At 31.2% G+C, this 16619-nt stretch overlaps 1 protein-coding gene across 2 annotated transcripts in view; it reads left to right on the top strand.

Moving 5' to 3' along the window:
• Positions 1-4718: 4718 nt before the first annotated feature.
• LOC143075300 (mitochondrial 10-formyltetrahydrofolate dehydrogenase-like) overlaps positions 4719-16619 on the top strand; it is a 46039-nt gene continuing 34138 nt past the window's right edge. The window contains exon 1 of one of the 2 annotated variants that reach the window (XM_076250681.1): positions 4719-4856. Coding sequence is in view for 1 of the 2 variants with exons in the window: in XM_076250675.1 (XP_076106790.1) it covers positions 12320-12364 (45 nt within the window). In the remaining variant the exon portion in view is untranslated. Of the gene's footprint in view, positions 4857-12233; positions 12365-16619 lie in introns of those variants that run through there. The other variant, XM_076250675.1, reaches the window with a different exon arrangement.

Raw genomic sequence — 16619 nt, 5'->3', positions numbered from 1 at the left:
TAAATAATTCAAAATTTGGTGACTATATTGAACGCATTCCACGAGGGTATCACCAGCCCAGTAGTCAGCACTTGGGTGTTGACATGAATATTAATTATATGGTCAATTTTATAAATTTCCTGTTAAAAAACTATGTTTTTATCGAAATACTAAGGAATTTCTTATCCCAGGAATAGATATTAGAAAATAATAAAGTTTCATAATCGTTGTTATAAATATTATAGAAAAGCATAAGCTAAAGCTAAATGACAGCTCAATTCTATTTAACTGTCTTCCGACTGATCTTAAATTGTGATACACCCTCACAGTATGGTGGTATTTTAATGCAAGATTTTGCGATTCAATAGTCCAGAATGAAAATTCGAGAACTTATTTGCTGACTCATTGTGATTTTTAAAGTAACATTTGCTTTTATTCAAATAAATCTTCTCTTAATTTTCGGCGTTTGTTTAACCTTCAAAGAGATGACTTCAAGTTTACCGTTTGGTTAAATAGTTTCCTTGAAAGTGAGGTCATACTATGAAATTCTAGAATATCGTATCAACTGGGAGATATATACGTCATTAACAGGCACTGCTAGCTGCTTGAGAAGCTTTTGTGTAAGATCAGTCGAATTTGACAAAGGAGGAAGTCGAAAATTAATAATTGGAAAGCTGATTTCATCTTCTTCTTCCGAATATGGGAGTAGACTCCTAGGTACTGAGGAGTGTAAAACTTCCCGGAACTTGTGTGCTATGTACATATGGAACTAATTTAAAATAATATGAAAAAGAAAAATCATTAACAATAACATATATACATTATGTACAGTGGCTTAAATTTGTAGTTTAATAAGTTGTTGTGGATATGCCACTTTTGAAGGATTCCAGGGTGTCAGACATACCTTTTGCTTCAGGTAGTGAGTTCCAGTCCGAAATTTTGCGAGGATAAAATGAAAATTTATAGAAATCTTTATTTGTTGATATTTGCCTAAATTTATGTTTCCCCCTAGTACGTCTATCAGATATTGTTAAATTGTCCTTAGGAACTTCAACTAACCCCCAATTTATTTTATATAGCATAGTTAATCTAGCTTTTTTCCGTCTTATTTCCAAATTTTCCCATTCCGATGACTTAATTAAATTTGAAACTGCTCCAGGTGATCTGTCTTTATAATCATTGAAGATAAACCTGACTGCCTTACGCTGTACCTGCTCAACCTGAGTGATGTGTTGCTTTTTGTACGGATCCCAGACGGGGAAGAGTATTCGACGACTGGACGGACAAGTGATGTGTACGTAAGGTTTTTAACCTTACGTGTGTAGTTTTTGTCGAGCCTGCAACTTTTGTTGCAGAAAGCTCGACATAGGGATAGTGATCCGGCGGCGGCGGCGGTGTTAGCTCACTTCTTAAAAGCGATATATTTTAGAAGGTGGAAGACCTGGATGCTTCATATTTTGTATATAGATGCCTCATGTTACGAAGTTTCCGTCAGTCACATGTCCATTGTCCTTGACCTCATTTTCATGGTTCAGTGACCACTTGAAAAAAAAGTTCAATTTTTTTGTAATGTTAAATTCTCTCTTACTGTAAGTAATAGGATAACTATATTTAGTATGTGCGTACCTTGCAAGGTACTCATGCCCGTCAGACAGTTTTCACTTGACCTTGACCTCATTTCATGGATCAGTGAACAAGGTTAAGTTTTGGTGGTCAAGTCCATATCTCAGATACTATAAGCAATAGGTCTAGTATATTCGGTGTATGGAAGGACTGTAAGGTGTACATGTCCAACTGGCAGGTGTCATCTGACCTTGACCTCATTTTCATGGTTCAGTGGTTATAGTTAAGTTTTTGTGTTTTGGTCTGTTTTTCTCATACTTTATGCAATAGGCTTACTATATTTGTTGTATGGAATGATTGTAAGGTGTACATGTCTAGCGAGCAGATTTCATCTGACCTTGGCCTCATTTTCATGGTTCAGTGGTTATAGTTAAGTTTTTGTGTTTTGGTCTGTTTTTCTCATACTTTATGCAATAGGTTTACTATATTTGTTGTATGGAATGATTGTAAGGTGTACATGTCTAGCGGGCAGATGTCATCTGACCATGACCTCATTTTCATGGTTCAGTGGTCAAAGTTTTTGAGTTTTGGTCTTTTTATCTAATACTATATGTCATAGGTCAACTATATTTGGTGTAGGGAAATATTTTATAATCTATATGTCAGTCGTGCAGGTTTTATTTGACCTTGACCTGGTTTTCACGGTTCATTGCTCAGTGTAAAGTTTTTGTGTTTTGGTCTATTTTCTTAAACTATAAGCAATAGGTCAACTATATTTGTTGTATGGAAGCATTGTTAGCTGTACATGTCTGCCTGGCATGGTTCATCTGACCTTGACCTCATTTTCAAGGTTCATTGGTCTTTACCTCATTTTCAAGTTGCATTGGTCTTTGTTTAGTTATCTTGGTTAATGTTAAGTTTATGTGTATTTTCCTGGATACTCAGAAAGTATTTCACAGGGATACTTTATTGAAGCTTGGACAATGAAGTAAACATGTAACAAGCAATTTGAAGAATAAAGAATATTAATTTGTTGGTAAAAAAAAAAAAAAAAAAAGCATTGTTAGCTGTACATGTCTGCCTGGCATATGGTTCAACTGACCTTGACCTCATTTTCATGGTTCATGTTAAGTTTATGTGACAGTCGTAATAAAGCTTTGTATTTAGGATTATCAATATAATATCAATGATTAGTAAAGAAGGCGAGACATTTCAGTGTGTGCACTCTTGTTCAAGTTTCTACGAAGAAAACCTTAGGTTTTATTTGCCTTACAGGTAATATTGTTTATATGTGTTCCCCAATCAAGATCATGGCTTATACGGTTACGCCTAAATATTTACTGTCTTTTACTGCTTCTAAAACATGATTGTGAAATATATAATTAAAAGCGGAAGGTTTACTTTTTTTTTAAATATGAATAACATAACACTCCTCAGGATTAAAATTCATTTGTCAGTCCTCTTCCCATTGTACTAAGCTAGATAAATCTTTTTGAAGTAATTTGGCATCTGAACTATTATTTACATTCCTATACAATAAACAGTCATTTGCAAAAAGTCTTGCATTGTTCGGGTAGGTCATTAATGAAGAGTAAAAATAATGTTGGGCCTAAAACTGTTCCCTTAGGGACACCAGAATCAACAGCTAATTTTGAAGATTTAACGCCATTTAATAGTACCTGCTGTTGCCTGTCAGCTTAAAAATTGTCCAAATTAAATTTTGATTCCTAATACCATAAAATTCTAATTTCTGGGCTAATCTATGATGGGGGACTTTATCGAAAGCTTTGGAAAGATCTAAAAGTATAACATCTATTTGGTTACCATATCCCAATGATTTTTGCAAGATCTTGTAAACTGATGATAAGTTGGGTCTCACAAGACCTTTTACTGCTAAACCCGTGTTGACTATCATTTAGTATGTTATTAATTCACATGACAAAAACAACTGTAAATTTGTTTCAAGCAGTCACCGAACCATGAAAATGTGGTCAAGGACAATGGACATATGACAGATGGAAACTTCGTAACATAAGGAACCTGCATTAAAAAGATGAAACTTTCTGGTCTTCTATACCTTCTGAAACATAAAGCTTAATACAAATAGTATTCGACGCCGCCGCCGCTGGATTGTTCATGTGTCTAGCATACTCCGACTTTCGAACACTGATGATTTGTGTCGCTCTAGATAGCTCTCTCTATTACATTATCAAAGAATCTGACCAGCGGTACATTATATAAACTATAGTGTTACTTAAAAATTGTACGGATATGACAAATAATAAGTTAAAATATAGAAGTAGATGAATAATAACATGTTTACTGAAAATTATCTGGTATACGTGTGTTTTTGATAAAACTGTACCATGTAGTTGGTGCTTAACCTTGACAATAGTATCTCCTTACATCGACATTCTGAAGTATAATACATATTTATCTAGTATAATTATACTTATTGCATTTATATTCCTAATTATAAATATGCGGATGCACTTGTCTCAGAAAAAAAATCCTATATACCTTTCACAATAAAACACGTATATAGGATTTTTTTCTGAGACAAGTACCTGTGTGGATTTTGTATATCTTGGTGGCATATCTGCAATTGGATTTAATACTAATGAATATGATTTTGTTTGGTTGCATTCGTGATTATAATCAAGGACACATATGTTTGAAGAAATTATATCTCTGCAATGATATAAACTATAAAAAGAGGTACACATTACACATGTTGCACATCATATATGGCATGGCTTCGTTTTTCATATTTTGCTAACGAAGCATTTATATACTTGAATGTATCTAATGCATGCAAATAAACAAATTGCTAAAAAACTTATCATCGACTGAAACATACTAAATAAAATGTGTAATCAGTTAAAACGACCAAAGCATGATCCCTCTTCTAAAGCTTATATGGGATATTATAACATATCGTCTTTTTCAAAGTGTTTTTTACCAGGGTATTATTCTTTTTATATTTTGGGTGATGACCACATTATCTTGATGGATTACCACATAATTGTGTCTTTTGTCACCGCTAAGGGGATTACACTTTGAACAACTTAAACCGGTAGATAAGAGTATAATTATTACACTTGAAGGATGTACACCCCGATTTCCTCCCCCTGTTCTCAGTCTGATAAATGACTGTCACATATGATAACACTGAGGTGACGAAGAAGAGTTGAAAGTTGGAAATTGGGACGCCTATATAAGTTGTTTACTGTACCATATACTCACCTGTGTGTGTACTGTTGTTTTGTGCAGGGCTTTTGACAGGACATTTTCATAAATAGGACAATTTCATTGTAAGTTTGTCTGGTTTATTTTCAGATTTAGCTAGAGAAATATTAATTATGATTTAGACAATATAATTATATATATATGTGCATGTTGATCGTGTTGTTCAAACACTATTTTGTAATAGTAATTGTAGTTTCTCTAAACTAGGTAACTAACCTGTCTATTTATTCGATGCCCTTATATATCGTCAAGCGTCAAACGCCCGTTTATAGCTAGCTACCGTTACCATCAAATGGAATTAAATGTTAATCGTTAACATTATTTTTACAAATACTTTCCTGTCATTCATCATGTGGGGTTCCCCGTTCCCATCCCTTTTTTTTTTTTTTAAATAATACTATTTCAATTATTTTCAAATATAAATGGGTTATACACATGTAGTAGTATCAGCTCTATGAGCCGATTGTGCAAGAGCTGTATATGGTATAGCCAGTCAAGGTCGTTAAAAACTTCCCTCATCAGCTCTAGATGTTGTATAACATTGTGACCGTATATTTCATTCTAGCTTAAAAAGAAGTGTACGAAGTGCTTTATTCAGCGAATTATTACTAAAGGTTTATATATAACGAAACTGTTTCATCAGGGTGATGCATTTTGATCCAGTAAATGAGCCGCTTATTCTTCTCGTTTGCTAATTGTTTAACTTTTCACGTTGTATTCATAAGTTAAAAAAAAGTTGCGAACATAGGTAGCGGGTTAGAAACTGAGGTCTGAGGAATAAAAAAAAATAATCCGGTCAATAGTTTTTATATTTTATTATGCTGTAAAAACAACTCCTATATTTTTAGTACACAAATGGCTCCATATTTTTGTTGTCCTGGAGGTGTGTCTCTTTCGTCCAATCACAATGCATCTTCTCAGAATTGGGGCACATGTAATGCGGATTAAGAATCAAACTCGGTGTTTAAAAATCTACGACCACTTGTTTTGAAACTTAATGAATTCTTAGATCAATCAGTGACTCTTTAATTTAATTAAACAATTTAGTCACGTCTCACCTCATCCATACAAATATACAAAACAATCATGAAGGAAACGGTTTTTATATATACGAAGATATGACAGGTTTATCTTTACTCTTGTTCTAAAAAGAGCAATTAGTTTTGATAAAACATGAAAATGTCATTATATTATCTAGAATTTTCGAAATGCTGTACCACTTTCGGAGCATTTTTTTTAGTTGTTTGGATTTGCAATGAAATTTTAATTTCGTCTATTTTTCTGTTATCAAATTGAGACCTCATCACCGTTTTTTTCCTGGCAATATGAATTTCTGTAAATTGCCATTATCTGCATGAACGTTTTGCTGATAGATTTTAACACTTATCTGTAAGTAAATTTATATTAAAATAAAACTTGAATTGTCAAAATATCCATCATAGCAAGATAACAAATGAAAAGGTATTATCTGAAAAATTCATGTTCACCGATTTTACTTTAATTCTAGTATTTTATATAACAATACTAATACATATATCTAAATTACCTTTTATCAATTTATAATTCTTATAACAACACCTATTGTATTTTGTTTGTAGGCATAGGTTGAATATATTTTAATCAAATGTTGGCATAGGTTGAAGACACCATTTGATTGACCGATTCGATCCATAAAGACTATCTCATTCTTATACAGATTAAAACGATAAACATATATTTTTAAACTTTAATATAAGATCAAACAGACCTAGAAAAATCATATTGCACGAGTTCGTTATCTATTTATATATATATATATTGTTTATATCGGGTTATATGACAGTCGGCAGTCTTCGGAGGTCACTTCTATGGTTAATTAAATGGTGTTTAGACGAAAAGACACACGGAATTTTGATACATATTATCGAGCATATCATGTGCATAATTGTAAATTGATTTTTTGTACTTTTATAAAATACAGTCAGTATATTTAAGCATTAAATATTACTCTTTAAAAATTCACAAACAAAAACAAAGTAAAATTGTGTTGTAGTAAAAAATGGAATTATAAAAAATTCTATAAAGACAAAAATTGTAAAATAGAACACTTGATACTAGCAAAATTGAGTTGAAATAAATATTAAATTATTATTATAATAAAATAAGACTAAATTTCTAAATTTAGTCATATAACAATACTCGAGAAAAAGAGACCAAAAAATGTTTCAATTGTGCAATTTTTTTTTATTCCTTTTTCATTATTTTGTTGTCTTAAATATAAAACATACTTTAAAAAGCAACAAAATATACAAATATAATATACATCAACAGAAACTTTTTTTTTAAATCAAATTAATTTTGAAAAATAAAATTTTAAATAAATTTTAAAAAAAATAAATGATTTTTTGGTTCATTTATAGGCAGCAACTTTCCAGTTGGACAGTACACTATTTATTTACTTTGTTTTAAGGGTAGTTTAGAAAATTCATGTACTCTGTGTTTGTTTTTATTCATCATACACTGAGTTGTGAGCTTCTGTCCAAGTTTGGTACAAATCCAGGATAGTTGAAGAAAGTTATTCAAATTTTTAAAACTTTAACCACAGAGCGAATGTAATGTTTCCTGGCAGAAAAACTTAGTCCTTTTATAAGCAAAATACAGAAAAAATGGATTTTTTGTTGTACAAAAAATACTTCTGGATACTATCTTATAATCATAAAAAAGCTTCTGTCCAAGTTTGGTAGAAATCCAGAATAGTTTAAGAAATTTCAAAAACTTCAACAACAGAGTGAATATTTGTGGACGCCGTCAACGCCGACGGAATGTAGGATTGCTATGTCTCGTTTTTTTACTAATGGATAACAACATGACACCAGCTGCTTGTGCAGATGCAGCATCAATTCATATCTTACAGTATGACTTTTGAGGCAATCATATTAGTGAAATTTGTCTTATTCTCTGAATGTAATGGAAGTAATAGTGAACATTTAAAATAGATATTTTACATGAGTCAGTATCTATGAAATTCATGAGTTTCAATAGTGGTGTATGCCATTGTATTTGAAGAAATCTATTTTACATAAAATTGAAAATTTTTATCATATATTTCTATATTATTCCTGAAAATGACACTCATAGATATTCAATATGACTAGATGATTGTTCCTTAAATAAAAATTCATAAAATCCCCCCCCCCCCTTTCCCATTATTTCATTATACTAATTTTAAACTTATTCCTTTATGAAATATAGATCCTCAACACACACAATGGTGTGTTTTCATTTCGCCTTAGCTGTGAATTTCAGGTAAAAAAGGTAAAAAATATACTAAGGCCAGATGGGAATTAAACTAAGGCGAAATGTGAATTCAGATAAAAATATTAAATAAACAAATTAAACCTCTGTGTTTTTATAGCAATTTTAACAACATTGAATTAGGGAATTTTTTCTCTTTAATTATTATTTTTAATAAAAGTGACAATTTTGTGACAATTTATATGATTTTAACAGAAAAAAAATCCACAATAAGACATGAGTCAGTAAGAAAGTTGCTTCTTTTATGCTTAATTTAATATAAGTTTCAATTGTATAAATTTTATGCAACCAGAAAGTTCTTAATAATCAGTCAAGTATCCTTTACATTTTGCAACACAAAGAGTTTAAAAAAGAAAGAACAAAATGTATTCCCACAAACTTGTTTACATATATTACAGAAACTTAAATAAAATAAATAAAATAATATATTTTTTTTTAAATTGTGTTATTATAATTATATATATAATAAAGATAATACATGTAAAAATACAAAAAAAAAAGATGTGGTATAATTGCCAATGAGACAACTCTCCACAAGAGACCAAAATGACACAGATATCAACAATTATAGGTCAACATACAGCCTTCAACAATGAGGAAAGCCCATACTGCATGAACAGCTACAATAGGCCCAGAAATGTAAAACAATTCAAACAAGAAAACTAACGGCCTTATTTATGTACAAATAATGAACGAAAAAGAAATATGTAACACATAAACAAACGACAACCTGTGAATTACATGGTATACTATGACTTAACTTCTTGGTCCAAATTATATAAGATTCTTTAATCTCCTGGAAAACATCGCCAATCAACATATTAACCTCAGTATGGTGATGCAGCATCTTACATCCTCAAACTTGGAAACTAAACGAACTTTGAACATTCAAATGTGTACATCAGTGCCTTGTTTTTTTCACAATATGAACTATACGGAAATAATTCTTATGTTATATGTATTAGACTAAGTGTTTTTTTCTCATGCTATTATTAAAAAATATAACATGTACATTTTCTATATAAGTATGCAAATTTAAAATTGGGTTTCTGAATTCAGTGCTGATTTAGATATGAAATACAAATGTATTTGTTATGATAGTATGATATATTTGTCTTTTCTTTATTCATTGAAATATGAAATATCCATATACAATGTGTCATATCTAATAAGATTTTATTTACAAAATATAACGCATGAGTAAAAAAAAATCAGAAAAAGAAGAGCAGCTATAAAAAAGAATTATTTGAAAAGTGGGACACCAAACATAAATAAAATTTCATGGTAGAATTTGACATCAAAATAACAAATAATAACTAATTGCAATACAAACAAAACATAACATAATTACCTACATTTTCAATATATAGCTAGTACTTGTAAAAAAAATTGTATATTGAGTAAACATCAAAGCTAGATTTAAACTGGTTGTAGATTGATTAGCCCCTAATTAATTTATGTTTTTATAACACTTAATCTGTAACAAATTATTCAACCTATGCCAACATTTTTTCACACAATTTTATACCTAAATTTCAAAATGTTGGCATAGGTTGAACATCATCATCATTTCAATTTTGACATTTATTTTTATTGTTATAGCTGAACACGCTTTATTCATGCTAAGGGATTAAATTGCAGTTCACAAAAAAATGAATTCAAGGTTGAATTATTCATTTACAAGTGAATAATTTATCAGCAATGTTTCTCAGCTTAGTTTGATAAAATTAAAATTGAATAAAACTGGCTGCTAAAAGCGATTTAAATTTCACTTTCTTCAATGATTGAACAAATAATACATGTTTCATTTTTTATTTTATATCATTATTATATCTCGTTGCTAATACCACTTTAAAGTTAATACATATATGATATTAACTTCGGAGAATAACAAGAATTTGGAACACATTGAAAATACAGATGGAAAAATCATTTGAGATAATGGTATTCTTTTAAGATGTAAACAACAGAGCCCATTACGAGCAAAGTTATTTATTGTTATGTGTGATTTTTTAAATAACTGAGAGACTTATATAATTTTGACAATCCTACATAAATGTGGAGTTTTTATGATCTAAATTAAGCAACAACTAGACCATCTATAGACATAATCATATATGTGTTAAAAGCATTAATAAACCATATTGTATAAAATATCAACAGACAAAGACATGTAAACAAATTGAGCTCTATCTGCATTTTTCTAAAAGTTCTAAATAATTCAAATAATGTCAATACCGTTTGATTTACTGACTTAAATTATATTAAAGCCAATATTGAACTTATATAACACTTCGAATTCGATTACAACTTATGAGGGTGGTAAAGGGTTATTTTCGTGCAACGTTTTCGCCCTTTTTATTTCACGTTTTTTTGTGTTTTTTTGTGTTTTATTTCTCGTTTTCTCGTGCTTGGTTCGATGTGCGTGCTTCGTGTTTCCGCTTATTTATTTTCCGTGTTTAGTGTCGGTCCTTTTAATTTCTCGTGCTTGCATTGTCTTGCATTTGATTAAAAAGTGAATTATATCTAATTCAAAGTCAGTGTGTTATAATACATTCTGTAACCTGTGTATAGTGTTACCATTCTACTTTATGGTGTATATTATGTTACAGTAAATAGGTGAAATTAGGAATTACATGTAATTACTAAAATTTAGGAATTACATGTAATTCCTGATGCATTTAGTAAATACAAGTAATTCCTAAAACTGCCCAGTTATTACCAGTAATTACTGATTTTAAAATGAATTTTTACACCTATTTACTAACTGTTAAAACAATGTTGTAATATGGTCAACTGATCAAAAGTTATGGTAATACCAAGGATTTGTAATGTCTTACTGTACAAATCCTTGGTAATACTAATTAGAAAATCAATGAGTATTCAGCTATCAAAATTTGAAGGGTTTTTCAGAACCCAGTGTCTCGCCTTCTTTTGCTGTGAGTCGCAGGCCCAACAAAAAAAATGAAAAAAAATATTTATAATTTTCCTCTAGATACCATCTTTTGACTAGTTCTGTAGAATCTTCTATCAAAATTTGTTTAAAATTCAGGATGGTTTATGAAATCTAAACTTTAACTGCAGAGTGTATGTTATGTTAACTGTAAAAAAATAGTCCGTTTAAATAAGAAATATACGAAAAAGTATAGTTTTTTTTTTACAAACTTCAGTTTATTTCTAGATATTATCTTATGATCATAAACAAACGTCTGTCCAATTTTGGTAGAAATCCAGGATATTTTGAGATTTTTTTTTTAAAATTAACCACAGTGTGAATGTAATGTTAACTGTTGGTTCGCTATGTCTCGCTTTTGCGACAAAAAACGCAGGCTCGACGAAAAGGAAAAGAATGTCAACATTGAAAGTAAAACAAAAGGGATGGACCATTTAGTTGACTTTTTCAATCCACAAAAAGATCATTCTTATACAGGAAGAAACGATGATTTTGTTGGAGGTCTTGAAACACTCATAAAAACACGGAGATATGAAAATGTGACTTTTAACGCCATCACGTCAGCTTCATCGCAAATGTCTGACAACAGAAGTCGTAGTTAACCTATTTTGTTAACTATAATGTCACAAAGTCCATCACATTACTATGAATAGTATTTTTTTCCAAATCAGATGCAAGTAGCAGACGTTACCATGTGACCGCAAGGTCTTCTATTAAAATGGCTGCATGATCTCCAAGAACGACTGAGTAATAACTTCTGGTGCTTTTTTCCTTAATATTTACGATTTTATTTCTCGTGCTTCGTTTTTCCTGATTTTTATTTTTCGTGCTACGTTTTTGCGATTTTTATTTCACGTGTTTCCGTGTTCAGTACCCCCCTTAACCACCCTCACTTATGATCACTTATCGAAATTTTTATTATAAAACACTTTTTGCACAAAAACTAGAATATATCTAAGATAACAACACAAGAAACAAATATTTAAAAAATGGGGTCCATCCCACAATAGTAACTTTTGAGCATTGTAATGTGGTGCAGAAAAGACTCGAGAGAAAAGACGTAGCTTGAGTCTGATCTTTGACTGTTATACAAGTTTTACGCAAAGTTCATACTCCAATCATAAGTAGCATATGTCCATAAAAGGTAATTTACTGGTACCGTATAATATATACGAGATAAGGAAAATTAACCCTGTTTAAACCGGAAACCAGACAAAAAATAGGTCATGACTTTTGAACTCCAAGGCCTGCCACGATCTTAAATAAACTTCAGAGATAAATATGTTCGCTTCTCGACAGTTAGTCCGATTATTCTCAACATCACAGGTAAGATAGATAACGGAAAAACAAGGTCAATATCTAGATTAAATTCATTTGAGATATTTAATAGGTAACAAAAACAAAAATAATGTGCGACTTTGAATCAACCTCAAATCAGCTGTGCAAAATTTTCCATGCGACTATGGAAAAACTGTGCGATACTACCGCTAAACAACCTTTTAACCAAAGATACAGTATGTGTATGAAAAACCGTAATTAAGATGCTGTTGAATGAGTTTTTACTACTTGGAGAATAAAATGCATGCCCTGGCCTCGGTTAGTGCAAAAAAGGGAGGAGTGTCAGTTACTGTTTTCTTTTCCCTGTTCATGCCAATAATTGATTATCATTGCTAAAACATGAAGGAAGGAAGAGATAAAAAAAAGTCAGAAGAAAACTGAGTTTTAAGGCAGAAGGAAATAGGGAAAGATGGGGTTGACAGCGCTCAGTGTTCTCCCCAGGCTGTTTTAGCGTTGCTGGACCGCGACGCTATATTTTGTTCCCGCGACACTATAATTATTTTGAGGATGTTATTTTTCTCGTTTCTATATGACAAAGCCATGTCCTAAATTTTGAATTTTAATTACCGCTTATGATCATAAAAAATATATCACTTTTAATCCCTTCAAGTCAGACAATAGACAATTAAGAGTGATCAAATAGGTGTTAATTGCCCTTTGGGGGATAACTGTTTGTATAGGAATACCCCAAGCTGCCACTTGTGACATGATTAATACCACTTGGTCTGTATTACTTTCTTTCTCTTCCTATCACTTTTTGTAAATCGAGAGTGAAAAGTTTGATTATGAGCTAAATAAGTTTTGAGTTTTCTTGAGAAAGTGATCATAATTGGCTTTAGTTTATGTTTCATCCATTTGAAGACCAAACAGCCTATTCATTTCTACCAGTGATTTTTCCTCAAAATTTTGTGTGAAGGTATTTTATGATTTGAGGAACAACATATGATGAAAAAAATTGGGGGTCACCGACTTTGTTTTGTCACTATAGCAACCTCAATTTGGTGTTTACCCGAATATTAACATAATATTTGCTGATTATCCAAACTCTAAAAAAAATCCTTTATATCAAACCTACAAGCATAATTCTTGTTTCACGTTAAACAGTAGATTTGTATCTATTAAATACAGGTTCAAAAGTGTAAGACTCGTATAGTTTTGATCTTTAAAAGTATGATTTATTTCGTTCCCGCCAAAAATAAACGTAAAAATGAAAGACGTTTCCAGTGTTTAAAAAAATATCTACCAGTGATTTCTTCATAAAAATTTCAAGACGGAAAGTGCCATGTGTACTCTTCAAAATAAAGCAATAAAAAGTGTATGTCACCGACCTCTCAAAAAAGTTATGAGTGATTTTCATGTTTTTTTCTCGTTCGTTTTGAAGAAAAGAGTTGTCCTTCTTCAGAACATTGTATCTGACGTCATAGTACAAACTTTCCTTGCTGGCGCACTATTTACAAAAAATCGCAAACTGGACGTTTGAAACCCACATCTTAATTTCCCAGAATTATAACTATAGTGAATTATTTCAACTTCTTTATATTGTCTGGTAATACAAGAGATTAAACGCATGTAGCAGTATCAGTCTCAGATCTTATGATCTTTTGCCGTACAACATTAACCTTTAGAAACACCCATCCGTCGGAATGGAAAATTGTTTGAATAACCTTTCACGCCACTTTTGTTAGGAAAGTCTGTTTTCTGCCTCTGCCCCTCATCAGCAAAATTTTTGAAAATAATAAAAAATAAAAGATGGCACTGGCTTAATTACAGAGTATTGGACTATATCAGACTAGATGTGTGGTTTTTTTTCGCGTCCATTTCAGAAGTTTGCCGTAACGACGCATTCGCTGCTGTTGACAGACGGACATACAAAAGCATGGACGTACTTCTTTATATCATTATTTTACGTGACTACGACGTATAGAAATTATTCCATCTAGTTTGTGAATTCATTATTTCTGAATATTTAAGATTTAAGGAAATCAAAATTATAGGTAAATTAAGTATTTGATTTTAAAACGTTATACATCTATCATAAAATACAATCCCTGTTATTACTAACTCATGTGTTTTGAATAAACGGGACCCTAAATAAAAAATACAAAAAGTTTTAAATTCAAAAATTAATTTAGAAATAATTTTCATTTGAAAACTACATAGTAAGATTTCTTCAACAGAATAAAATATTGTAAATCTAAGTTGCTCATTCTGGAAATTAAAACAGAGACAAGAATGTTGCCGGCATTGAAATCGGAATTTACTTTCAATCTTTCCGGTCATAGTTGTAGCTAAATCTTATGTTTTATATTATTCTTGGAGCAATTGTTTTTGACATAAGTTAAATTAACAACAATTTAGTTTTAAACACCGAAAATTTTTAATTCACATTCGCTGAGTATTAATTTTATTAATATGTTTTGCCTTACAGCTAATTTCCTAATGCACGTAGAGTAACACTTTGGTTGGCTTCCTTGTTTTGTTTGTATAAATGTTTATTCAAGCGTTGAAATTAAAATTGACATCTTCATATATAGGTACATGTATGTACCCTGTATATGTGATATTAAAATTCAATTGGACTTTATCGAAGTATAATTATACAAAATATACAATCAAAGCAAGCAAGCTAACCTAAGTGTTGATCTATATATATTAGGAAATTAGCTGTAAGCTTCCATGAGAAAAGGCGAAATGTGTTTTTCATTTCTCCTGAAGAAAGTTTGAAATGAAACAAATGACAATGACCTTTGTCATAATTTTTTAATAAGATTTTGTCAAATAAGCAGTATATTGTTTTTAACTTCATTGCGAGATCGGACATTATTTTACGAGAATCATCCAGCCATCAGTTAAAAGCATACCTTGCGGCTGCCAGTATGTCAAAAGTTCTAGGAATAATTGTTTATCGGCTTAACCTTCTGAATACTAATTTTTAAAAATATTTGAAAAATTGACGTTAAAATTAGAAGGATCATATCATAAGGAACATGCGTACTAAGTTTTAAGTTGATAGGAAGCGGGACAGATGGACTAACGAACGGCCGAACGGAGGCACAGACCAGAAAACATAATGCCCATATATTGGACGTAAACATAATTTTCGCCTATCTAATTAACATGTACACAATCGGCGCAAATGAAAGACAAAATCTACGCAAGAGAAAGAATAAGAAAAATGAAATGCAGATCGGCGAAAGTATAAGGCAAAATCTACGCATGTGAAAGAAAAAAATGAAATGCAGATCGGCGCACATGCAAAAAGTCGAGATCAAAATTCATATCTTATTATTTTTATTAGGACGATGGTTAAATATAGTGTAGTATCTTTTGTGTCCATTTTCGACAAGATATTAGCGCGACGCTTAGTTCCTCTTTTCTTGAGAGACGTATTTTTAAGCGTACACCATGTTAGAATCCGTGAAAAACGCGAAATAGGACGTTATTTTTTGACGTTTTTTCATTGCTAGAAACAACGTCATAGAGCTTTTATGTCACTACCAAGTTGCGTTAGTTGATGCGCATAAACAATAGGCTGTTTGGTCTTTAATGCATTAAAAACGCCATATTCATTCAAAATCTCTTTTTCATTGCTTTCGGTGGCCATTTAATATTTAGTATAGAATAGAATAGAATAGAATATCTTTTATTTCCATAAGAGGTACCCTCAAGGGGCATAGTGCATATACATACATGTATGACAATATAAAGTTACAATTTACAAATACAATAAAGTAGAACAAAAAAACAGTATGCTAAAGTTAGACATTATAGTATATTTAACTTTATTACTGTTTCAGTAACATAGCTTTTATTTATTATTATACACTTGTCTCTATGTGAAAGGGACATTTAGGTTTGCTCTAACATGATACCTCAACCAAATAAATCTAAAATCAATACAAAATCCTTTTTACAACCAAACAAAGAGCAAATTAGAATTTGAGTGGCATCACTTACACTGTTCTAACATGTCTGATGTCCTTCATTAAGGTTGAAAGAAAATAAATATCAATATATGTAGGCTTGAATTAATACATTGACTCTTGTATATTTAGATAAGGGTATCTGTGTCCAGGACTCCCATTGGTATATTCCGTAGCCAGGAATTTCAAAGGGGGGGGGGGGGCGGGTTCGTTGGATTCATGAACTCGACTTTAACAGTCACAATTTGAACAAAGTGTTGACTTTAACAGTGCTTATTAGATTTCAAGATTTCGAACCCCCCTGGCTACGGGTATGGCGT

Source organism: Mytilus galloprovincialis, chromosome 1 (assembly GCF_965363235.1).
Source record: "Mytilus galloprovincialis chromosome 1, xbMytGall1.hap1.1, whole genome shotgun sequence".
Lineage (NCBI taxonomy): Eukaryota > Metazoa > Mollusca > Bivalvia > Mytilida > Mytilidae > Mytilus > Mytilus galloprovincialis.
This window is presented reverse-complemented; position numbering and strand designations above follow the sequence as displayed.